This window comes from Leptopilina boulardi, unplaced genomic scaffold (assembly GCF_019393585.1).
Source record: "Leptopilina boulardi isolate dan_hultmark-lab unplaced genomic scaffold, ZJU_Lbou_2.1 LbouV2_330, whole genome shotgun sequence".
NCBI lineage: Eukaryota > Metazoa > Arthropoda > Insecta > Hymenoptera > Figitidae > Leptopilina > Leptopilina boulardi.
In genome coordinates this window covers 4,277,349-4,305,136 of record NW_026137897.1, presented here as the reverse complement: position 1 = coordinate 4,305,136, position 27,788 = coordinate 4,277,349, and the positions used below count along the sequence as shown (strand labels likewise).

General features: G+C 29.8%; 1 protein-coding gene across 2 annotated transcripts in view; it reads right to left on the bottom strand.

Annotated features, from left to right (window-relative positions):
• The window catches only part of LOC127285248 (uncharacterized), a 72,128-nt gene that overhangs the window by 27,489 nt on the left and 16,851 nt on the right, over positions 1-27,788 (bottom strand). Inside the window, exons 2-4 of one of the 2 annotated variants that reach the window (XR_007843579.1) lie at positions 20,746-20,867; positions 8,131-8,256; positions 2,043-2,180 (exon numbers count right to left, since the gene is read on the bottom strand). Coding sequence is in view for 1 of the 2 variants with exons in the window: in XM_051311149.1 (XP_051167106.1) it covers positions 8,131-8,256 (126 nt within the window). In the remaining variant the exon portion in view is untranslated. Of the gene's footprint in view, positions 1-2,042; positions 2,181-8,130; positions 8,257-20,745; positions 20,868-27,788 lie in introns of those variants that run through there. The other variant, XM_051311149.1, reaches the window with a different exon arrangement.

Sequence of the window (27,788 nt, the reverse complement as noted above, 5' to 3'; positions counted from 1 at the left end):
TTAGGTGTATCTGTTATTCTCATGGGTTGTTTTGTTCTTAAATTTATTATTTTGTTTCTCCCTATTGAAAAAAACACGTATAATTATACGTATAATTATACGTATAATTGTACGTATAATTGTACGTATAATTATACGTATAATTGTACGTATAATTATACTATAATTATACGTATAATTACACGTATTATTATACGTATAATTACACGTATTATTATACGTATAATAAGACATACGAATTTGAAACAAGAATTATACGTATAATTGTACGTGTTTTTTTTCAATAGGGATATATTTTTGTTTATTAATATATACTTAAATATTATAAAATATAGACACGTATAATAATACGTATAATAATACGTATAATTATACGTATTATTATACGTATAATTATAATTCTATTAAAAATAGAATAATAGAATAGAATAATAATAGAATAATTAGTAGCAAAATTGCGCTGAAAATTTTTAGAAATTTTAAAATGCAAATTAAATTTCACGAAAAAAAATATCGTCGAATGTCAATTCAAGCAGTCACCCATCCAAGTACTAACCGCGTCCAACGTTGCTTAACTTCCGTGATCTGATGAGAACTTGTTCCTTCGCCTTGGTGTTCCCGCTGTCTTGTCTTGATTAATAACTTTGTCGTATAAGCATTGTATCGCACCTAACCTCACTTTTAGTGACACGAAGTAACACAAATACACTTCAACTTTACAAAAAAAAGAAAAAACAAAAATAGTGTTCATTTGAAACCGATTCTCAATAATTAAAAGAATTATATGCTTGGATAATACATGTACATGACATGATATATTTTTTTGGGGGGTTTCATAGACAAGCTGACATGTGCTCAGGAGAGTACTGTATGTTTTAAGCGCCCCTAAAATAATAAAGTGTATTTGTGTTACTTCGTGTCACTAAAAGTGAGGTTAGGTGCGATACAATGCTTATACGACAAAGTTATTAATCAAGACAAGACAGCGGAAACACCAAGGCGAAAGAACAAGTTCTCATCAGATCACGGAAGTTAAGCAACGTTGGACGCGGTTAGTACTTGGATGGGTGACTGCTTGAATTGACATTCGACGATATTTTTTTTCGTGAAATTTAATTTGCATTTTAAAATTTCTAAAAATTTTCAGCGCAATTTTGCTACTAATTATTCTATTATTATTCTATTTTTAATAGAATTATAATTATACGTATTATTATATATCTGACAGTTTTTTACAAGCTTTTATGTAATTTTGTATTTTAACTTTCATTCCTGACCAGAAATAAATAGATCGAATTCTAGAATATGTTTTTGAAACACCTTTGTGACCACCTATACTATATTCATCATATTCTTTCATAATTAATTTTCTTTCTTCAGGATTTGGAAATTTAATTTCACCAGAACAAACTAAAATTTTAAAATGAGATTCGGCAAAATGTTGACAGAATAGTTTCTCAATTGAAAACCATGAAAATTCATCAAGATTATTTCCATTTTTGAAAACTCCTATGAATGATATATTTAGAGATTCCATTGTATTTTTGAGAGCAAGAATAAAATTTGATAACGAACTTAATAAAATTCTATCTGAATATTCATTTTTTACAACTAAATGGAAAATATGACGATTTCTTTGAGAGAATACAACTAATTTTCTAATTCAAAATGATTTTTATCTAATGATTCAGAATTTATCAAATTATTTTCAATTAATTCTTTACTTACATCGGATTTAAAAATGAAATCAGTACCTTAGCCAAGGGTTTTCCGTTCATCCAAATCACAAATAACGGCGTCTTCAGAAGCAAAATAATTTGCATTAATTTTCAAGTTCGAGCATAGATTCGTATACTGCAAGGACATTCCTGCACTAGGGCCAGGTAAGTCATTAACAATACCAGAATCAGTACCTCGACAATGAGATTTCAAAATATCTCTAGAGCCCCAAAAATCATTAATTCCAAAAGCGTCATCAATTAAATTATTTGAGTTTAAAAAGCTCACATTTGTTAAAGGAATATCTTGTATTGGATTTCTAGATAAAGCATCATCATCCACATTTATTTTTCCTGGTTTATAACGAATTTCGTAGTCGTATTCACTCAACTTAATTCTCCATCTAGCTAATCTTGAAATTGGATGCTTTAAACCATGTAACCACACTAATGGTCTATGATCTGTAAGAAGATTAAATTTTCTATTATACAGATAAGGACGAAAATATTTTAAACAAGTTGTAAATTCAGATGTTCATTACATGAACATTTTGCTTCCTCTTTACGATCAGCAAAAAAATTTGCTTCCTCGTGGAGAAAGCAAAATTTTATTGCCAAAATGTGAATTTTTGATTTTTTAACTTTCATTAAGGTATCACATCGGTAAAACCGTTTTCTATAAATTTTCTTGAAAATTTTCCCATATGTTCTTATTAACATTCTTGACAAATTTGCAAAATATGAAGAATTTTCGCCGTACGGAACCAGAGATTAGCAATCAAAGTTGCTTATTTTGCATGGGAGACGGGACTAATGTATGGGGGAGAAGTACATTTTCATAAATATCATCAGAAGTTTTCTATAAATTTTTTTCAAAAACTAATGTTGAATTCACGAATAAATTTGGAACTAAAATATACAAAGAAATTTATAATTTACCGTGACGTTTATTTGTAATTATAAATTAAAAATTCTAATTCATGACGTCATTTGCAATATATAGCACACCCGCCACTTTGATGTGGCAACATCGCAGGATGGTTACATTAGTTAGAGAGAGAAACCCTAGTAGAGGAATCCACCGTAGTCAAAGCGAGACTTATAGCGACGTTGTCAAACCTCCTACTCCTTCTAATCGCTGCTAGTGTGGGGTAGAATGCGAGTGTATTTGTAGAAGTAGGTACAGTATGGGCTGAGAGTATAGGGAGTTGAGGGCGAAAGTATAGTGCGGGAAGTAGTAATGCGAGTTACAAACTTTTGACTCCGATTAGTGCCGATGTGATACCTTAAGGGGGGCGCCTACTTTAGAATGTAAAAAACTGCGTACATTTCAGGAATTTTTTTCTCAAACACATTTAAATAAATCGATGCGAGATTTAGTGTATGTTTTCTTATATATTTAAATCTTTGAAATATAATTTTTTGATTAAATGAAAATAGAATTTAATAATAAAATAAACGCCATATATATAACGTCTCGCTGCTGAAATTTTCCCATTGCGTACAACCTAGGGTCCACAATTCTTATCCAAAACAAAAAAACAAAATTTTTTCTTTAAATATACATTATTGCCTTCTGTATGAATTAAAAGATTTCAATAGAAAGTAAAAACTGACATTTTTACATGACTTTTTAAAAAAAAATTTAATTTTCGCCAAAAAAAATCTCATTTTTTCTTTAAAAAAAAGCACTAAATTTAACTCTATCAAAAACAAATTTAATTCATACAGAAGAGACACTTTTTATCTTCAAAACAAGCCCAGGTAGACCTTAATCGGTTAAATAGATTTTTGTCTATCGTGTACGCAAACTACAAAAACAGTGTTTTGAGAAAAACGAGTTTAAAGATTGAAAAACATATAAGTGCTGTTTTTTAAAAACTTACGGCAGTCACAGGCCTCGATGAACGACTATTTTTTTATGGGTAGCTCTTAGATAAGACGACATTTTACTGATAAATGGTAATTTTAATGGTAGATGTAATAGTAGATAAGCGCAACAAATTATGAAAAGTATTAGAGACCGCGAATGGATTCGCGCGCCAGGCCACGCGCTTTATTGCGTTCTACAAGCTGTAACTCGAAAAATACTTTGTATTTTGACATAATATTTTAAGAGCATATTCTCTGATAGTTGTACTTTCAGTTAAGACAACTTTTAAAAAATCGATTTTTTTGACCCGATAAAGTAGGCGCCCCCCTTAAGTCTTTAAATTACCTCAAATGAATAATTTATATATATATATATATATATATCGATCGATTCGTCTTGACGTAAGAAATACGATTTTATTATATATAACCTTTAATTTTCCTATTTAAAAATTTTTTCGATTAAAAAAAAAGTTTTGGTAAAAAGACGATAAAATTTTTATTTTGGGGTGTTTTTCAAAATCCTTTGGTCAGATTTAAGATATTAATATGATAAATGAGCCTACCAAATTTTATCTAAATCCATTAAAACCTGTTAAAGTTATCTTCTAAACAAAAAAGGGATCCACACACACATACATCCGGACAATTGATCAGGATCTCATATAACATGTTTCTATAAAGAAAAAAATTTGTTTTCGCCACTTTGAAAAGTTTTATAAACGAAAGGACTACAAAGCTTCCTCCACGAGGAAGCAAAAATAAACAATTGCTAATAATTCTTTTTCTATGGTTGAATAATTTATTTCTGCATTTTGCAGAACTCGGGAAGCAAATGCAATGCGTAAATCTTGTCCAATTAAACCTTGACTAAGAATTCTATGCCTTGAAGACCTGTTAAGGAAATATCCATCAATCTTTGGAATGTACTGCGGGCAGTTTTTAATCCAAAGGGCATTCTATTGTATTCATAATGACCAAATGGAGCGCTAAAAGCAGTTTTATGCTTGCTATCGGGATCAAGTTCGATTTGATGAAATCACCTTTCTGTCCAAAAATGATTTGAGGGACAGAAAATATTTTTTCTGCTAATTTGAAACCCATTTTTCGCCCACCGCGTTTTTCATGCTCTCTTCTGACCAATTTTCTCTACTTGTCTTTATTTTATAATTTTTTTTCCCTTCACAAGAAAAATGAAACATTTATACAAAACTATTTAACTCTTGTACTTACAATAATATGTTTTTAATTATATGATAAAAAAAACTCCATATTCCATCTTGTTATATAAAAATTTTAAGAATGAAGTAGTACCTGTTAGTTTTGCAATCATTTTCGAAGTTCTTTAACACAATACGACAGTAGTTCATTTGTTCAAAAACAATTCATAACTTTTCTAAAAAAACATAGGAAAACAGCTTTAAAAAAATTATTTACTCTTCAGATGGATGTGCAGCACAATATAAAAATAGAAAAAAATTTCTTAAATCTGATACATCACGAAGATGATTTTGGATGCCCAGCAGAATGGAACTTTTTTGCCACCTCTTATAGCAAATGTCCTAGCTAAGACCCTTGCGACTAATGCAAGCTTACAACGACCTTACGAGAATCAAATTTTAACTAAAAAATTTCTGAAAAAATTAAAAAAGAACTTAGAAAAATATTAAAAACTACCAGAGTTATCTCATTTTAAAAAATTTAATATAAAAATGTTCAGTTTTGAATATTTTCAAAATATTTTGAAAATTACCCTCACGTTATCACTTAGTACCCTTCACACTCTAAGAGAAAATAATTTATTTATTTATTTATTTATTCATGACTTATACGGGTAAAAATTAAGACCCTTTAAGATTTACATATGTATAAACTAAAAGTATATCGCCAAATGTTAAATGATAAAAATCAAAGTTAATTATTAATCAAGTTAAGAGGTATATCGATGAGAAAAAAGAATACAACAAAAAATTCCAATTATCATTATAAAGTAAATTACGTAAAGATGTAACAAAAGCCGTGACATTATTATTGAAAAAATCCAATCTTTCAGAATAAAAATTACCCTCAAAACTAAGTCTGTTGAAAACTGAATTATTACAGTAATCTATGCTATGAAATGAACTGTAAAAAGGAGATACACATCGCAAACGTCGTATTGGTGCAGAAAAATTAATCAAAAACAATAAAGAGGGACATATAATAATTCCATTAAATACTCTAAATAGAAAAAAAAGATCAGTAAATATAAATTTTGATTCAATCTTAGGAATTCTAAACTGAGTTCGTAGACTAGCATAATCATGAATATAATAATCAAAGTAAACATTAAGTTGTCTAGCCATAAAACGCAAAAAACGATTTTGTACTCGCTCAAGTCTAAGAATGTGAACACTCGCGTATGGAAACCAAATTAATGAACAGTATTCCAAAATTGGTCTAATTAAAGAAAAATAAAGAATTCTCAGAGTGGACAATCTGTGGAAATACTTGGAATTACGCGTCACAAAACCCATTATTTTTAGAGATCTACTAACAACATGGGAGATGTGCACATCAAAAGATAAATCAGAAGTTAAAATAATACCTAGATCACGAACCTGATATACTCTCGAAAGCGGGTTATTATCAATAGAATAAATATATGTTTTTAGTAGTTTTTTTTTAGAGTAGGAAATAACATTACATTTTTTTATATTCAATGGCATACCATTATGTTCGCACCAAACAAAAAGTTTATCAAGGTCAGCCTGCAGTTTGACAAAATCATTCAAACAATCAGTTATACGATAAATCTTTAAGTCATCTGCAAATAATAGAAAATTGGAAAACTGAAAACAAAACTGAATATCATTTATGAATAGTAAAAACAGAAGGGGACCCAGTGTAGAACCCTGGGGCACCCCAGAGTCAGCAAAAAATTCAGATGAGTAAGACTTATTTACACGAACCACATGGGAACGACCTACCAAATAGCTTTTAAACCAATTAATAATAGTCGCTCCCACGCCAAAAAAATTCAATTTATGCAAAAACAATTCATGATTGACCTTGTCAAACGCCTTAGAAAAATCTGTATAAACAGTATCCACCTGTGAACCTGCTTCCAACTCACAAGAAAGAAAATTTGTAAAAATCGAAAGATTAGTTGCAGTTGATCTTCCTCTCATAAAACCATGTTGCTCATTAATTAAAATACCCAAAGAAGCCGAGTACAACTGATCAAACACTACACCCTCAAATATCTTAGAAAAAACGTTAAGAATTGTAATAGGGCGATAGTTCGCAATATCATTTTTATTACTATCTTTATAGATAGGAGAAATATATCCTTTTTTCCACAAAGTAGGAAAATAGCACTGAGACATTGATAAAGTAAATAAAAAATATAATGGTTCAATGAGAGAAGAGCAGCAACATTTAATAAAAAGCGGTGGTAAACCATCAGGCCCAGCACCAGTGTTCACATTCAATTCCTTAATTTTCTTAAAAATAATGTTCCTAGTAATAGTAACTGAATTAAAATCAATTGAATCACTCAAGCCATTCTTATTATCATTATATATAAAAGACGAGTCATAGTATTTAGTATCATATACTGATTTAAAACGTTCACAAAATAAAGTCGCTATATCAATATCATTCTCAGCCTGTTTGTCCATTAAAAACATATAATTCGGTATATATGATTTACCTCTAATTTTATTTACAAAATTCCAAAAATATTTAGAGTTCAACTCAATTGATTTTTCAGCCTCAAGCATATAATCTTTATAACATTTGTCGGCAATTAATTTACATTTAGCACGAAGTGAGGAAAACAAATTATAATCCTCCAAAGAACCAGACAATTTAAAGCGACTATGTGCTATATTCTTTTCAATAGTCAGGCGAACCAGCTCATCACTAAACCAAAAAGGATAGGTAGAGTAAAAAGTCTTTTTTTGAGGAACATAAACTTCAAACGCACTAAACAAAATATCATAAAAAACATCAATTGCATCATTAATATTAAGCGATATAAAAATTTCATTCCAGTCTATTGAATTTAAATATGTTGAAAGACCAGAAAAATGAGCATTTTTAAAATCATATCTTAAAGGTAAAAACAATTGATTATTAATAGAATGCCGAGTACCAAAAACAGTAAGCTCTAGAGACAAATGAGGGTGAAAATTATCAATTGGAACCAGTTCGTCGACAGACAAATCTAAACTACAATTATTATTATTCGTAAATACCAGATCCAATTTCATAAAAATTGCTAACAACGTGGAATTGCTCACGTTTAAAGAAGCAAAGTTTTCATAAAGTAAACATTGCATTGCTTTATTTATGAAGGACCCCGCATAACTTTGTTTAGTTTAAAACAAACGTTTTTACTTTTAAAATCGATAAGAGAGAAACAAAGTAAGAATAATCTTATATAGTAACGTATGATGTAAATTATAGTAAAAAATTTCGAATATTTTACGTTCGAACAGTTCCGGTCGATCCATTTTGCATACATTTATTAAATATTTTAAAAATTTTGACTTACCTCTGTTAAATAACCACTTATACTTCTATCGCTATGATTCCTTTTGAAAATATTTCGCCTTACACTAATAGAATATACGCCAGTACACAGCATCAATATGTGAAATAAATGAATCACTAGCAAATTCTGAAAGAATATATAACTTAAATTAATTTAATTTGCAAAGTTAATTTATAAAACTAAATTTAAAAAAAAATAATTTATTCAACTTTACTAATAGTAATAAATAGATTAAAACCAATGTGTAATCTTTATCGTACGTCCCATGAATAAATGTGAATTTTCACGAATTTACTGCACTAAAAAATGTTGCCGATAAATTCAACTACCATTGGGTGGTTGACTACAAAGTAGTTAAAATAACTACTTTTTTAGTTAGTCTAATTATGATTATATACTAAATGTAACTATTTTTAAAAAGTAAATAAGTGCGCGACTCCACTTCAAGCGATCGCACCTATTTAGGCTATTTAGATAAATTTTTATAATATTGAAAATTTGGGTTCCTTTAAGGGTAAAAAAATCCCAAGCATTTTCAAAAAATTCAAATATTTTTCAAAATATTGCACATTTAAATTTTTTGCAATCTTTTTAATTTATGGAACAGTTGCTCAGACTGCGGAGAAAATTTATTATTTCTCAGATGGATCAACTGCACAATACAAGAATAAGAAAATTTTTATAAATTTAGCTCATCACGTTGATAACTTTTCTTGTAAGGCAGAATGGCACTTTTTTTATCCCGATGCCTACGATTATAATACTTCGCTTGTTTAAGGAATGCTTGATCCTGATTTTGACAGGTTTTCTCTCGTAAGTCATTAAGTCTGGTCATGCGAGTGAGTTGTCCATTCTGCGACATCAGCGACTGGCAACTCATTTTTCCCTCTCCACAAGACGACGCATAGACCACACAGGAATTGGCTCGCTCCTAAGGTTTAGGAACGCCAGCGTTACGCGATTAGTACTATGCAGCGCCGTGTTGTAAGTGAAATGAAAATCACCAACAAAAATATCCTAGTTCCTATGATTTTCGCCGATAAATGACCGAATCATTGTTTTGAGAACCCTATTGGTTCTTTCAACAGGGTTCGCAGGTGGATGGTATAAGGGATTAAATGAATGATGTATTTGTTAAGCCATAGATAGGCCTTTAATAGCATTATTATGATATTTTTGTACAAGAAAAAGTACATGATCTTGCACAATTTCATGTATAAGTACTTGTACTTGAACACGTTCATGTTCTTGCACATGTATAGTTGTAAAATTTTTTTTTTAATAAAATTTTGAGATTTTAATAATTTTTAACCACTAAGATTCGTAACCCATGCATGCCAAAAACTATTGCGCAGCTGTAAATGTTAAAGTAAACTATTGAGCAGTCTTTGAAGTTTTTAATTTTTAGTAAAGAAAAACATGAATTAACATGTGCAAGAACATGGACGTGTTCATGTACAAGTACTTTTACATGAAATTGTACAAGATCTTGCACCAGATCTCACACATGAACTTGTTCCAAATTCGTATGCATTTTCATGTACAGGAACTGGTCAGAACTTGTACAAGTTCAGTTGCTGATCCTGTACAGGAAATTGTACAAGATCTTGTACAGGGATTTTCAGTAGGGACGGACCCATGATATCCGTGGCTACGACACTCCAGGGTTCTTGTACTATTCTTTGCCCCATTATACCACGTTTTGATTGTTCAGTTTTATTTAATTGGCAAGTAATGCAAGTCCGCACGAATTTTTCTACATCTTTGAACATCCCCGGCCAGAAATATCTTATCGCAATTCTATCATAGGTCTTTTGACCACCTAAATGCCCTGCCTGAGGATTTTCATGTGCCTCCCGCATGATCAAAAGTTGGTCTTCCTTAGGAACTACCAATTTCCATGCATTAAGGTCATCCATGAGGTTTTCGAGCAGAGGATTATTTTGGTAGCGATAGAACCTATCATTTATTACTTTCCACCCGTGATATTTGTGTGGTTCATTAATTACCGATTCGCGACGTCTATTATACCATTCATCTTCAATAGCCGCGACTTTATTTTCTTCCGAATCCTCATACATTCGAGAAAGCGCGTCGGGGATATCATGTATCGATCTTTTCCTATGTAATATCTCAAAGTCATACTCTAATAAGTCGAGTGACCAGCGGGCCAATCGTCCGGTCGGATTTTTAAGATTTTTTAACCATCTTAGACTACTATGGTCCGTTATCACTGTAAAGTGATAACCTGCCAAATAGAATCGAAATTTTTTAATTGCCCAGATGACTGCCAGGCACTCTTTTTCAGTTGTAGAATAATTACGCTCCGCATCAGAAAGAATGCGACTGGCATATGCGATTACACGCTCTTGGCCATCTTGAATTTAAGTGACTATCAGGCTTCGCACTCATTAGTCAATAAAAAAATAGTAGCAAAAAGTAGCCTGAAAAGTAAAAAAAGTAGCCTACGGAAAAAATTAATAATATGTGTAGTTTATATATTAAATTGTATTTAATTTAAAAAAATTAAATTTCAACACCTAATTTACATAATAATTTGCATAATACTTTGTTTTTAGGGTATAAAAAATTAAAATTATACCATAAAAGTAAAGAATTTTCGAACATTTAAATGGCAAAAGAGGTCATTACAAATTTTTGACTCAATCCATTATATTTTATATCAAAAGTCGTTAAGGCCTAATTTTTTAAAAAAATAGATACTTTCCGAAATGATTCTGGATGATATTTAGACAACGAAATAAAAACAATTAAGTCAAAAATTTTATTATTTATCTTGAAATATGAGTTTAAAATGGAGAAGATATGGAAAACTCACATTTTCAGCAATTAGAAAGATTATTAAAAATATTGACAACTCTTTTAAAATGTACAATGTATTTTACTGTCTCTTGTTCAGAATTAATTAATTTATTATCTTTTATTGACTACACAGCCTCAGAAAAAAAATTAATTTTGTCCGGCGAAATAGAGTAGTCATTGTTACGTCTTAGTTCTTAGAGATAATCGCAAAAATCTGATAAAAATCCTGAATTAGGGACACAGAAAAAAGCTGGTGTTATTTTTGTTGCGGGTAAATTTCTCCAATGCTAAAACCCATAAGATTTAACCCAGATTTAGAGTAAAATTTGTTGCGTGTTATTTTAACACCAATTCTGGTGTTAAAATAACACTTAGTTTTTCCTGTCGACAAAGATAATTTTTTGCCGAAACACTAAGATATTGTATTTCCATGTACATTGTACTTTTTTCCACTGAATTCGAATTCGAAGTCAGAATTGAGAGATAAGCTTAAATTTTGGAGATAATGCCAAAAAACTGATTTTGAATTTTTTTGAATTTTTGTTTATTGAGTTTTTTGCAATTATCTCAAAACATTTCAGCAAATCTAACAATTCTAACTTTGGATTCGGAATCAGTGACTAAAAATACATTGAATTACACTATCGCAGTGTCATACAAAAATTTTTTCACTTTTTGATTTTTTTTCTTTTTTAAGCAGTTTTTTGAGTTTATCTTAAAAATAAGAACCAACTTTTAAATTCTGACCCCGGATTCGGATTCAGTGACCCAAAATACGTAAGAATGACTAGTCTATTTTGCCGGACAAAATTTTTTTTGTGGGGGTTTGTTAATTAAGTGAATAAATGAAAATAATAGATAAAATATGTTTTCAAAGTTGGTCAGTGAAAGTAAGTAAGTTTAAACAGAACACAAAAAAGACACAAAAATTAGATCTATAAGGTGCTAAATATCTTGCGGTTACTTTAACCTAGCGCATTAACATTTATGTAAAACTGTGAAAAATATCCGGTTATCTATATATATTTCGGTGGTGGGGATAAATCACTCTGTTTTCTTAATTTCTAGTTTTTTTATTTATATAGTTTATTTTTATTTTTATTTAGATATTTATTTTTATCTAGTTTTTTTATTTTCTTCTAATTTCTAGAAAATTTTAAAATCTTTAAGTTTTTTATTAATATTTATTTAGGCATATTTGAAATTTAAAGAACTGATTTAATACCAATTTTTCACAGTTTTTCATAAATTTAAATGGGTTAAAGTAACTGCAAGATATTCAGCACTTTATAGATCCAATTTTTGTGTGCTATTTAAAATTACTTAAAACCATATACAGGTTTTGAACTCATTAGTCAGCAAAAAAGTAACAAAAAGTTGTCTAAATAGTGAAAAAGTAGCCAAAAAGTAGCCAACCATCAAAAAAGTAGCAAATAGTAGCTTTTAGTCGAAGAGTGCGAAGCCTGGACTATGGCTCCTATCCCGAAATTAATAGCATCTCTTTGAATGCAAAAAGGGATTTTAAAATCCGGATATCCCATAATAGGGGGAGAAGTTAAGATCTTTTTTAATTCATTAAACGCGTCCTCTTGCTCGTCTGTCCATTTAAACGTTTGTTTCTTTTTCGTTAAACGCGTTAACGGCTCGCAAATTTGGGGGGGGTATCGACTGTATACAATCTAGCTAAACACAGTGAAACTGTATACGTTTAATTGTACACAGTTCAACTCTATGCAGCTAAATTAAAAAGTTTTTAACTTTTTATTCCATACAGCTTAATTCTATACTGTTAAATTGTATGCACTTCGATTCTGCACAAAGCAAGTTTCGAAGTTAATAATAACGTTTAACTCTATACGGTTAAGCTGTACACAAACAAATTTGTCATATTAAAACTTTTCAGGTTTGTTTAATTGCATACAGATTATTTCAATACATGCATTTAAAAAGTAAATGAAACTTTTAATTCGACACAGTTTAATTAGGTACAGTTAAATTGTATACAGTTCGACTCTGCACAAACAAATTTTTTAATTTGTTAACTCAACTAATCCTGCACACTAATCCTCCTTATTCGGTTTGACTTGACTAAAATCTACCCTGACAATCGGTTTATCTGATGCCTACAATTTTTTATCATTAATATCAATTATTATTCCAAATGTTCGCAAAAAATCCATACCTAATATGCAAGATTCCGTTAGTTTTGGAACGATTCGGATGTTAATCTCATTTGTTAACTCCGCGAAACTTATTGGTAATCTACTTTCACCAATAATTAGCTCTATAGCACCGTTGGCTAACAAGACGCTGCTTTGTTTATTATTACGAATTTTATAGTTATTTGAATTAATTATATATTCTCCTACCGAACCTAAATATGTTCTAGTTGAATTCGTATCTACTAGTGCTTTATTTTCTGAGTTCCCTATCATAATATTAATGTAAGGTCTTGAATGGGTACCGTCACCGCCTAATTTATTAAATTCATTTCCCTCTTGTCCGCTATGACAAGCTAAGTCGGGACTATTAATATTATGCGGAATAGTATTAACCGATTCAATTTTACAATTAATAGGTTGTTCAAAAACTTTATTCGATTTATGGTCCGTAATGATCGATTCACTAATCAGGTTCGTTAATTTGTTATCCAAATTTTTAATAACTAGATTTTCTAAATTTGAACTAGATTCTACTATGTAATTTTCACGAGCGTCGTTAATCGCGGTTATTTTAGTCTTCTCCGATTGATTTTTTATTTTGTTGGCAAGGGTCTGTAAAGTAAATTAGGAGGATCATCGACCCTAAAGTTGATCTCCTTATTTAGTTTTCCTTACAGTAAGCTGATTTACATTTATACTTAGTAGCGCCTTTTTCTCCGCATATGTGGCAGAATCTTTTCCACTCTACTGGGCATTTCCTTTACGCAAGGCGGCTCAGGCTTAGGTTCACGGAAATTTTTTAAAGTTATGGACAAAAAACGATTTTTCAAAAATTTTAAAATGCAAAAAAATAATAGTTAATCTTTACTAATATGGCTCAAAGTAGTCTCATTATTTGTCCGCCAGTAAGACCTACAATTAAAAAAAAATTTAACCCTTTAGCTCTTATAGTAGTATTCGAGATATTTATGGAAATGTAGTGTATATATATACACACACACGGAACGACATTTTTTCAAAATGTAATTTTTGGATTCCTGAGGTCCAAAAACATAAAGATACATAAAAAAATCGAGTTCGAAAAATTTCGGTAAAACAATACTTCCCCCATGAGGAAGTAATTGGTTTAAAACTCCTTACTTGTTATTTTATTTTTATTTTACCCGTTTTTTAATGCATTTTATGAAGGTGTTTATCTTGGGGACACATTTTTTTTAAATGGAAAGTTACAACAATTTGAAAACATTCTTTAAAAAATGTTTGTGCTCAAATTAAAAAATTTTCTTTATGGACAAAGGATACCTTATTCATTGTACATTCATACGGTATGCACCATTTTTAAATATCCTAAAACGTTTGGATTCTAGAGCACAAAAACAAAACTATGTCCATTTTAGGGCCCACTTCCCTACTAAAAATACTTTAGATTATAAAAATTAAATATTACTTATTTGCATTCTAATAATATTATTTAAGTAAATTTAAAATAGAATTTTAAAAATTGTTACATTTAAACAATTGTACAATAAGAATTATTATTAGTAATTAATTAATTAAATAGAATTTAATAGAAGAAATCTTAGAAGAAACAATTGTATATTTAAAAAATTTAATGTACTTTTTTAAATATTTAAAAATCTTTTTTAATTAAAAAAAATTAATAGATATTGTAACGTTTTTAATTGTAGAATCAATATTTTAGCTCTCCGGGACTGAGTTCGTTTTGATTCCGACAAAAATAAAAATACATATACAATAATAATAACGGGTTAATTACAAACTGAAACAAATTATTTATTTACAACGGTATTTACAGGTGACGAAAATATGCAGGCGTACAGATAAATCACGGAAGTCGGTTTCACACAACGATATTGTCGGCGTCTATCGCGATACTTTGAGCCACGGAATCGAGAATCGGCATCAATCTGGTAACGTCGCTTATTTGAGCTGCGCCTAAAGATCCGCGATATTCTAGTGAACCACGAGTAAAACTCGTGTTCTAATTATACAAAGAGTAAAACTCTATATCTAAAAATTCAATTATCTTAAAAAATTATTATCTAAAATTTTTTGATAAATTATTTTTAGTTCTGTAAAATTTAATAATTGCCTGAAAGTTAACAAAATGTTTTGAAATTCAATTATTTCTAAAAATGTCAACTTTAATTCTTTCAAAATTATTATTATTTAAAAATCTGTAAAACTTGATTAAGTATTGCCTGAAATTTTATTGACCATGAAAACTAAATAAGTATGACAAAAATTTAAATTCCAACAAATTGATTAAATAAATTGATTTAAAAAAATTATAAAAATGGATCTTTAAGTATTTTTTTTAGAAACTTTTTTTACTTAAATAAAATTTTGAAAATTTGGCTGAAATTCTTTAGCATTTAATAATTATTTGAAATTAAAACATTGCTGGGTATCATTTTATTTTGCTAAATTATACAAAGTAACATTTATGTACATTTTTTGCCCACTGGGTATACTTAAACATGTACACAAAGTAACATCAATGTAATTGACATCAAATTAAAAAAAGAAATTTTTTTCTTGAAAGTTAAAAGTTTCGTAGATTTGCCTACATCTTTTAGAAAATCCAAAAGTATTAAATTAATTAAACAACTGTGGAAAATAAAGTTTTCGATTTAAAATACTGTAACAGTTATATACAGCAGAACTACTTGTAAAATTAAGAGGAAGAAGCAACTTTATAGATACATTTAATTATTGCAATTCATTTCAATAAAAGTTATAAAATTTAAAAAAACATCATTTTCCTGAAATTTTGAACAAGTTTTACAATAACAACAATATATTCTTTCAAAAAATTGTAAATGATCTAGAAATACAATTAATAATATTTGTTTAAATTGTAAATAAAAAATCTTTCTCAAAAAACTATAAAAATATTAAAAAACATTTTCTAACGATTTTTCCCTTTATTTTCATTTTTGGAGGGGTTTTTTTGAAGCTCTTTAAAAAATAGTTATAAAATTTTTTTTAAATATTATTTTCTAAAAACCATTTTGAAATTTTAGAAATAAATATCATATTTGTAATCAGTGATCCTAAAAACATTAAAGTAATAACTTTCGTGTAATTACAATCAAAACTTTTTTATGGGTAATTAGTGAATTAATTATGAATATAGGTTAACTTTACATGGTTTAATTTATTTGTATTATATATAAAGTTATTCATATATGTTTAATTTATGTTGTAAATTAACATTGTACTAAATTCATTATTTTGTTTAAAATTTAGATTTTTAATAATGTTTTTCATACTATAAACAAATCTTAAAAATATTTTTTATATAACATTTTATTGTTTTTAAATAAAGTACAAACAATAACTATATTACAAAAGTTTACAATTGGAGTTCCAAAAACAAGAAGTAAAATAAGAAGAAAAATATATTTAGAAAGAGATTTGGCAGATTACTGACAAATATTTTGCGAAAAGTGAAACAAATAAAGAAAGTGAGTTCTTTCAAGGGTTAGAAAATGAAGCATGTAGTTTATTTATGATGGCACTCTGAGGTTGAAAAGAAATTAGGAGTAAGTGCACAAAAAAAACCAAGATAATAATTTGTCTTAAATTAATTCAATTTTAAGTTCTGAGCTATCAGACTCAGAATAAATACCGCAGTCTGATAAATCAGATATTTCAGATGACGATCCTAATCTTTCCGCAGAAGTTTCGAAAGATACGAAACGGCTTTATGATCTGTAAAATGCAAAAACGCTTAAAACTTATAAATCACTAATTTTTATTTAAAAAAAGACCAAGAAAATACAGAATTCTTAAAATTAAGTAATAATGATTTGATCTGTTCTGGTGAGAAGATGTACAAGATCTTATACAATTTCGGAACCAGAATTTAGAACAAGTTATTGTACGAGAACTTGTACGAGATTTTGTACAAGACTTTAAACAAGTAAATATATTTAATGAAAATATGAAAATGAACATGTTCTTGTACATATTTTTGGGCAGGTTCATGTACAAGTATTTACACATGAAACCGTTCATGTTGTTGTACAAGAACAATGATAATAATAATTTAATTAATTAAATTTAATTTTAATGTAATTTAATTTTTTTTAAAAATAATTTTTTAGCATGCTAAAAAATTATTGCGCAGCTGTAATGTCTAAAGAAAACTAATGCGCAGCCTTTAAAGTTTTTAATTTTTACTAAACGAAGACATAAATGAACCTGTTCAAGAACATATATATTTTCTTGTATATAAATATAACATATATTTACTTGTTCAAAATCCTGTGCCTGATCTTGTATAAGTTCTCGTACAAGAACTTGTTTCCAATTCTGGTGCCGAAATTGTACAAGATCTTGTACTTGTTCTCACCAGAACAGGAACAAGTTCAGCTGTTGAACATGTACATTTTCTTGTACAAGTTCTTGTGCAGGGGTTTTCAATAGGGTTGCCTCCCAAAAATATAAAAAATGAGAAAATTTATTTTTATTTATTTATCACTTGTCTGAATACAAAGCAGTATTTACAAATTTTATCGATTCAGTATATTTAGGCGACGATAAAATTGATAACCAGAAATCCTCAATATTTGCACAATTTTTAACTGATGGGAATGATTGTACCCAAATATGGGTATATGCCGGACAATCAAATAGCATATGGGGAAGACTATCCTGTTCTAAACGACAAAAAGCACAAATTTCATCCTGCTTAAAAACACATTTTTTTTATCTACAATAATTCTATTTATGTGCACATTCAGCAATCTAACCTGAGCCAATATTCTTTTATAACGTAGAGGAGAGCGAAGCAACAAATACTTCTGCGGTCCGCGAACCAAGTGGAGGCTGGGGTAGATCATAAGACTCCTAGAAAGTTCATATCGCTCTTTGTCAACTAATCTGAGGTGTAACACGTATTTATCAAGAGTTACTTTCATATTATCGACTAGGGATAATGGTGATTCGCAATTCCATTTGAATTCCTCGCCACATGCCCCAAAAAAGACGCGCAATTTTAAAAACCAATTTGATTTATAATCCGGGCGCCGTGTAGCCAACCGCCCCAGCTCCATCACGCATCGTCTTGGGTACCTAGAAGATTCCATTAAAGCAATTTTATGAATCCAAGACAAAATGCCTGTTAGAACACGGAAGGAAGTATGCAAGGCCCCCGTTTCCAGTCTTACGGCATAGTTTGGCGTACAAATGGAAAACGCCAAGAGTCTTATATAGAACGCCAACTGCACCACCTCCAAATTCTCTAAATAATCCGGTCCCCAGACCAGTGTAATAAAATACTCAGAGATATACTCTGGAATAATTTCTCATATGATGACCATGAATGGGCACCGATTGCTCTGATGTTACTCAAAATAGAGCTCACAGCTGAATTGGCGGCGCTTACCGCTTTTCTACACGCAGATTTAAAAGAGCTGGAGTCAGAAAAAGTTATCCCCAAATAATCGAACTGTTTAATAACCTCAATGCAATCCTCACCATATTTAAATGCTTTAAATCTTTTTGCCTTGGAATTTCCTGAATTGGTAAAAATAACTATTTTTGTTTTCTTGACATTAATAGTGAGGCAGTTTTTACGACTATAATCATATAATGCATTCAACTTTTTACTAAGTTCCAAAGGCGTATCCGCAAGGAGAACAAAGTCGTCTGCGCAACCCTCCATCTGAATATCTATTGAGCTATATTAATAGCTCAATTAATAGCTAATACCCTCTACAACCTTTTTCAATAAAGTATTTTTTTATATCTGAAATAAACAAGACAAATTCGTAAGGACTTAAGACCTCTCCCTGCAGCACATCCTTGGAAATTCCCACCTCTTTAGTAAGACCCTCTGTCGATCTAATGCAAGTAGGTGCGATGTCATAAAAATTCTTTAAAATATTAATTAACTTAGAACTAACACCAAAATGATGCAGTTTGTTCCATAGCAAGTTATGGGCTACTGACGGGAATGCTCCCTTAAAATCTATAAAAGTCGCATACAATGCCGCCTCCGGGTTCGCAAGATGGATCTGGATTGCTGATGCAAGAAAAAACAAGTTGTCCAGGCAAGATCTGCCTTTCCTAAATCCTGATTGCGACTCCGGGATTAGCTCATGCTCCGACTCCCATAAAATCAATCTGTCACAAAGGATTTGGGTGAAAATTTTAACAAAACAGTTGACCAAAGTAATAGGCCTATAATTTTCCGGATCCAACTGTTCACCCATTTTATAAAACATTAATGTGACCGTTTTACCCCCACTTCTCAGGGACCTTTTCGGACCTTATTATCTTATTAAATAACTGTCCTATAAGTAGTATCCAGTTTTGAGGAAAATTTTTATAAAAGGAGTAATCAATTCCGTCCAACCCTGGTGCCTTCCCATTCTTACATTTGGCCAAACTAATCAAATATCCTTCGTGGTAATATCTTTATCTAAATGCGGATCTATCTGCTTAATAAATATGGAGTCAAAGGAAGCTGGACTAGCCTGTGGAAATAATCTTTTTAGGAATTGAAACCAGGCTTCAAGATCAATTTGCGATTGAATTCTGATTGCCTTCTTTTTCTTTATATCCAAATTATGTAAATTCTTTTTCTCTTTGAGATAATTAACTTTAGATTCCGGAGAAGTTCTTACAGGCCGTCAGCGCCTCCACAACTTTTTTCTTAGTTACAAAGTATTCCTTATCATGCCATTTCTTTTTTCCAAGCGTCCCCCGCGAAACAATGGATCGATTCCACCCCAGATCAGTCGCTACTTTTATGATTGTTCAGCCAATCAAATCATGAAGATCATCTATTTCCAGGTCGATATCACCAACCTCCTCCCCCAATGCCATCGCCGAAGTATATAGCTCCGCCTTATCGAAATCAAAACTAATTTATTAACTGAGAATCTCTAATTATCATTATTTAAAATATATGAAGATTTGAGACTCACGCACACTGGCAAATGGTCCGAGAGCGTGCCCAACCCGCTTGCAATTGGTTCGAAATGAGCGCGGTTGTTTGAAATGGTTTTTATTAAAGACATATTAAAACATCCAGATTATTTTGACCAATGGTAAATAATATTTTTTCATCACTTCCAATTCCGGTTACATGGAAACATGCGTCAACTCTCCCTAGACAATATCTAGACTTTTTTAACTCTATTGAGAACCTCTTGACGTATTAAAGCGCCCTATGGGGTGAATCTCGTAAGCACTCTAGAAACTCACACGAAGTGTAAATGTTAAATAATATTTTTAAAAAACTAAATTTGTTAAAAAAAGGAAAATAATTATATTCTTGGAGGTCTGTATTTCATATAAGTAACAATAAGTAAATAATAATAAGTAATACTCCTATAATTTCTAAAAAGTTCAAAGTGTAGAATATGCTTGCGTTCCCTCAAAGATCAATAATTTTATTTTTTGAAAATTCTAATATCCTGCTAAATTTTTTTTGTTTCTTTATACCACGTGCTATAAACAGTTCTTTCGTGAGAAGCAAGTAGATAAAATTTGTTATTATATAAATATTCGTTTATGAATTGTTTATATATTCTTGTATATTCCAGTACCAAGTCAAGTCTTAAGTTATATACTATAGTACAAGCGATCGTACCGTATGCCAAAATCCAGGGACTGTCCCTTTTTCGGAGAGATCCGTGACGTAGTCAATAAGGATTCAACCATTTTCCGTGTCGCGCTCGTTTGTTCGACAGACAAGATGTAGTTTATAATATTCTGTAATAATATATTAAATAATTACAAAATAAATTCCTTGATATATTTAATCAAATGCAAAGTTTAGTATGTGAAATTAACTACTTATACTGAATCTAGCGAACAATAAAATTCTCGCTAGATTCCTAAAAAAATTATTAAACAGCACACAATAACATGAGCTTCTTTTTTCTTGTAAAAATTGTTTATTTTACATTCATTTCGAAAAAATAAATTTTTTATTAAACAAAACTATAACTGAGCTAAAATTTTTACTTGTTTAACCGTTTTATTTCAATTCATATTATCAAACTTCCTAACAATATTTTTTTGTTTCAGGTTGCGTTAATATTGAACTTTTTTCACGTTTATTCTAACGAAATTTTTTTTCTGTTTCAGGTGGATACTAACAAAATTTTTTTCTTTTCAGCTCTGTTGAAAATCTTTGTACAAGATTTTCAACAATAAAATGTACATGTTCAGCATCTGAACTTGTACCAGATCTGTTGCGGAAAATGTGCATTTTCTTCCACCAGAATTTGGAACAAGTTCTTGTATCAGAACTTGTAGAAGATCTTGTATAAGAAAATATATTTAATTTTCGTATACAAGAAAATGTACTTGCTCTTGTATATATTCTTATGCAGGTTTATGTACAAGTACTTACACATAAAACCTTTCATGTTCTTGAAGTTCATTTGAAAAAAATTTGTTTCAAAAAAAATTTGAGATTTTATTAATTTAGAATCATTAAAACTCTTTAATTATGTATGATGAAAAATATTGTGCAGCTGTAAAGTTCTAAAAATAACTATTGCGCAGCCTTCAGAGAAAAAAGTTGGTGTCTTTTTTGTTACGGTTAATTTTGTCTACCCTACCGAAAGAGAAGTACTGGAATGGTACTGAATTGGACTTGGCTTGAGTTCCACTTCAGTACCACTACCTGATAACCCATAAGAAGACATTTTTAAAGTACTTTAACAATAGTTTTAAAGGTATGTTAGAACAGCAAAACGTCTCTCACGATATCCGTGTAAAACAGCAAAAAAAACATAATAGTTTGTAGAAAATTTCAGTTAAGTTTGGAAATTATATTGCAATCCCTCCTTGAACAATAGACTCCAAGGTCCTTTGTTGAAGGATTAAAATTTTAACCCGAGTTTTATTGCTTAAAAAATTTGTAATTTTAATAACTCAACTTTAAAAAATATATATTGAAATTCGTTAATATTTCCAGATTATGAATATCTAAAATTTATCATAAAATAATTACTTTTAGAAATATAAATTTCTTTTTAAGTCAAGATTTAATTAATCAAGTGGTGTTTTTTAATTTTTGGCCTATTGGCTTTTTATTTTAACATCAATTTACATTACGCGTTTCGACGCAGAATTCTGCGTCCTCATCAGATATCATCACTGTAATTAGATAGAATCACATTTGGATTTTTTCGAAGATACATTTAATAAGAGGTTTCGAAATTCTTTTTGTACCGGGTTAACTGAAGGACTAAAGCGTAGTGATAATTTTACATAATTTAGATTAAAGTAATGTAATATTTTTGTTTTTTTGTCATTTTTGATAAATATTGTTAGGTTATAACTGCAAAGAAAAGTACGAAAGATTATTGAGAATCATGTATAAAGTTTTATGTATAAATAATTATTTTAAAATTTACCTTAATAATTTTGAAAACCATTTTTAATGTTTATTAAACTAAATTTTTTTACTTAAAATTAAAGAATCTTAAAACTAAAAATCATTTTCGAAACAGTTTGTCTCGAAAACATATGTGACATGTGTGATTTTGTAGGTTATGGAATTTCGAAACATCTTATTAAATGTATCTTTGAAAAAATCCAAATGTGATTCTATCTAATTACAGTGATGATATCTGAGGAGGACGCAGAATTCTGCGTCGAAACGCGTAATGTAAATTGATGTTAAAATAAAAAGGCAATAGGCCAAAAATTAAAAAACACCACTTGATGAATAAAATAATTACATTTAAAAAAGTTATAATTTATCTCGTATACCTTAAGTTTGATAAAAAAATGGACATCATTTTTGAATTTAGCTGACAAAGGAAATATCATATGCATAATAATGTATGAAAATAATATAAATCCATGAAAAACAAATATAATATTGAAATAAATATAAAGTTTTAGCTTAAACATATTGAAAAAGCTAGTCGCTTTTCACTTTTATGAGGGTATTAACGGTAACTCGACCCTTTTCACAGGTAAATTTCCCAGTTCTATTTCAGTACCAAAATGCACCAAATTAGTACTGAGTTGGTACTGAGATCTCAGTTCCAATTACTCAGTACCAATCCAGTACCCCCCTTCCGGTAGGGTAATGCTAAAAACCTAAAGATTTAACTTTAATTAGGGTTAGAATTTGTTGCAGGTTATTTTATCACTAAATTGTGCGTTAAAATAACACTTTTTTCGGTGTTTAAAGTTTTTAATGCAAGAAAATATACATGAACCTAAATAAGAATATGTACAAGAACACATAGATTTTCTTGTGTACAAATATTAAATATATTTTCTTGTATACAAACATTAAATATATTTTCTTGTACAAGTTCTGATACAAGAACTTGTTCCAAATTCTGGTGCAAGAAAATATTCATTGTCTGCACCAGAACTAGTACAAGTTCAGCTGATGAACATGTACATTTTCTTTTACAAGATCTTGTACAGGGTAGGGATTTTCAATAGGGAGGTGAATACTAATGATACTATTTCTCTTTTCAGGTTGTTATAAAATTATTTTTCTTTCAGATCACCTACAGAGTACTGGATATTGTGTTAAAATCTGGAATATATGCTGGCAATATTTGATATATTCTAAATGTTGAAAGCTCATTTGTCAGTAAAAAAAATGGGCTATACTTTTTTTGTTTTGCACTTCCCGGTTAAGAATTTCTTATAGTATTGTCGAAGAAATTCTCTTAAATTTAAAAATGCAAAATTTTTCCAAAAATACACACTGAGACAACTTTTGCACCGTAGCCGACCAGTATTCTGTTGGTAAGCTACGACACTATACGTTTGGGCTGTTTCGGTACATTTTTGGGCGCGTGACTGCCATAAAGTTGTACAGCTACAAACCAAAGGTGGCGTCCCTACTACTTCGGTGAGCTACTCACCAACATTTTGGACAATCACGCTCCCAAAATTGTACCGCCGCACACCAAAACCATAGTGGAGCTGCTGTCACTTACCTTGTAATCACTAATAATATTAACAAAATTGAAGTTGCATTATATCGGGCAGATATTGTTACACGAATATTTAATTTAAAAGTTAAATTTCTAATGGACGAAATTTAAAAAAATCAAATATTTGGTCTCAATATATTGGTTATACATATGTAATTGAATTTCAAAAAAGAGGGTTACCTCATATACATTTATTATTATATTTACATAAAAATGACAAAATACGTACACCAGAAGATGTTGATAAATTTATACGTGCAGAAATACCAAATAAAATAAATCCACAGTTGTTTAATATTGTTAAACAATTTATGGTTCATGGACCATGTGGTCAACAGTACATGAATGCACCATGTATGATTGTAAACAATAATAGATGTACAAAACATTATTCTAAAAAATTTAATGACAACACAGTATTTAATACTGCAGGTATCTGTATCCTTATTTGCTATTACTTATTGTGGGTCAGATTAACATTGAACCAGTATCTTCATCCATGAATTCAGTCAAATATTTACATAAATATTTTTGAAAGAACATGACTGTGCTTTAATTGAAATAAAAACTGTGGTAAAAAAATGAATCAACTACAGATTCATAGGATTGAATTAGCGCGGTAATTAATCAAAAGAGGAAATTACGAAATTGAAGAATTCGACTTTATCAGCAAAGTGACATCTATTAGATGTCATTAAAACTCCTTGGTTCAGAGTTAGGTGTTTCATGTGATAATTATATCGATATGATTTGTCGACAAATAATTATCAATTTTTGAATTAATTTTGATCTGAAAAAATAAGCTGCGTGCTCGAGTACACTGTGCATCTGTGAGGACTCGAACCTCCTTAGTTGCTGCCTAACGCGGGACTTCTGCCGACTAATGCACCATGCCAATTTTGCTGCTAATTGATGAAATTTGATCAAATAAATCATTGCTAATAAAAATTTATTATTATTTTAATTGATTTGTGCAAGAATTGAGTTCAATTATGCATTAATTAAATATTAACTCATAATTGAAAGCAATTCTTGCACAAATCAACTAAAATAATGATACATTTTCATTAGCAATGATTTATTTGATCAAATTTCATCAATTAGCAGCAAAATTCTGCTTCTAATCAAACTCAATCAAAATCGAATCAAATTTGATTTAAATCCGATATTATGATTCCGCCAGGGTAATGTGAAATAATAAGCCATAAATGATCTTCAGAGATCAAATTCCACTTGTTACTCTGGATATTTTCTAAACTTAAATGTTAATAACTTTTTCAGCGTAAGACGAAATCGCTGAATGGCAGCAATTCAAAAAGTGTTACTCCCATTTTGCAATAATAGAAAGTCATAGAAATTTTTCTATTTTGTGCTTTCAGCAGTAATCCAATTCTACTTTTTTGTGGGAGCATATTACTGTATGTATAAGCGTGAATTGTTTGAAATTTAGACTTTTTTTAATAGCACAATCACAGATTGACAAATTAGCGGTTGAAATTTTACTTGAACGATAGACATTGTTATTAAGATTATTATTTCTGATGACTAACTACGTGCTTCAATTATAACATTTTAAAAATAATGAATAAAAATTTTTTTTTTAAATTTTCACGGTTAAAAATTGTTTTTTATAAGTGTGAACATATCAGTTTTTATTTGTTATACATTCAGTATGTTTGTTTACATTTAGAAGTATCAATTTCTAGCAATATGGTTAAGAAATTATTCAAAAATGTGTAAGTCAAATTAAATAAAATAAATATATTTAATAAATGAATGTATTCAATAAAATTTGCGTTTTTTTTAATAGTACAATCAAGAACTTTTTTCTTATAATTTTGACAAATTTTAAAATAAGTACAAAACATAACCTGTTAATAAATAAAATATAGATGAATTAGAAAAAATAAATAAAGAAGAAAAATTATCAATCAAAAGAGAGCAACAAAGAAAAAAGCGTAAAGACGCTGCTGATGTACGAGCCAAAGAATTACTTCGTAAAAAAAATACAATGATGAAAAGCGTCTTGAGAAAGAAAAAAATGATTTGGAGTCAAAAATGTAATCTTATTTTATTATTATATTGCTATCCAGTTTTAAAACTATTAGAATTAAAATGAAGAATAATATTCGTTTATTTTAGCGATAAATCGATTGAAAATTCCATTACTGATAATTTAAGTTTATCCTCGTCTCCAGAAATAAGTAATCAAACAAATTCTCTTCGTTCAATTGCAAATAACGAAAAAGGCAGAAATGATTTTCAGCCAAGAATGTCAGCTTATTTTATTTATCACATTTTTTATCTAGATTCAAATGTATTAGAATTGAATTTGAGAAACTTTATTATTTATTTTAGCGATATAACGGTGTCAAATTCCACGAACGATTTTAATTTAAACACGTCTTTAGAAATCAGTGCTCAATGCAATGGTGTACTTCCGCTTCCTTCAACTGCTAATCAAATACCACCCGATGATTCGATAAATTTAAATAATAAAAATTGTAACGAAATGGGTAAAATGTACAATGCAAAAAATATTCAGCGTCTCCAAAAAACCATACGATTCACACGAGCTAGAGAGGAACAATAACGCAGGGAAAATAAAAAATTAGTTAACATCATTAATGTCAAAAATTCAGTTATTAGTAAATGGAAAATGAAGTATTATCGATTGGCAAATAGAAACAAAGATCATATTTTGGAAAAAGTAAAAAAAATTGAACGCAAAGGATCTAGTGCAATTAGAAAAAATTGTTATATGCTGAGGTTATTAATCAACAGTTAATAGAAAAAAAGAAAAGATGAACAAATGAGAAGTCAAAATCAATTTTTTCACAATGTCTTGTGGGGAAAATTGTTAAAAAGTACAAATGCATGAAGGTCATGAAGCACTTAATTTCTATGATGACACAAAAGAAATACACCCTCACAACAAAAGGATATTCAGGATATCCTTGGGACGTCCTGGGGATATCGATTTGTTTTCGGCGGTTTGGATATCCCTGGGATATCTTAGAGATGTCCATGGATATCCAGAGGATATCTTAGGGATATCCGAATCGCCAAAAGCAAATGGATATCCCCAGGACGTCCCAGGGATATCCTGAATATCCTTGTGTTGTGAGGGCAGCGAATCGAAAACATTAAAATTAGAAAAGTCTCGTGACAAAAATTGCAATTAAAAATGAAATATTACAAAAAGTTAGAAAATTTTTAGAGAAAGATGAAAACTCGGCTATCGCTCCTGGAGTTAAAGACACAATTACGAAGGGAGAAACAACTAAAAGGAAAAGATTTTTACTGGACACGATGGATAATTTGTTGCAAAAATTTAACTCAGAGGTATCTTTCAAACTTTCCAGAGGATCATTTTATAATGCAAAACCTTTTTGGATTGTCAATCGAAAAGTTACAGGCCGTGATACCTGTTTATGTAAAATTCACACCAATATGATTTTTTTGCTCCAAAGATTGGAGGCTGCAAATCTACTTTCCAGCTCATCTACGCAGTCATTTTTAAAATCACTTGTTTGCGACGTTGAAGACAAAAAGTGTTATTACGGAGAATGCGAAAAATGTAAAGTTAAAAAAATAACCGAAAAAAAATTAGATCCAACTTGGTACTACAAATGGGAAACCAAAAAAGTTAGTAGATTAGGAGCAAAGGGCCTTAATTACGATGTAAAATAAACTTCTAAAGAGAAGA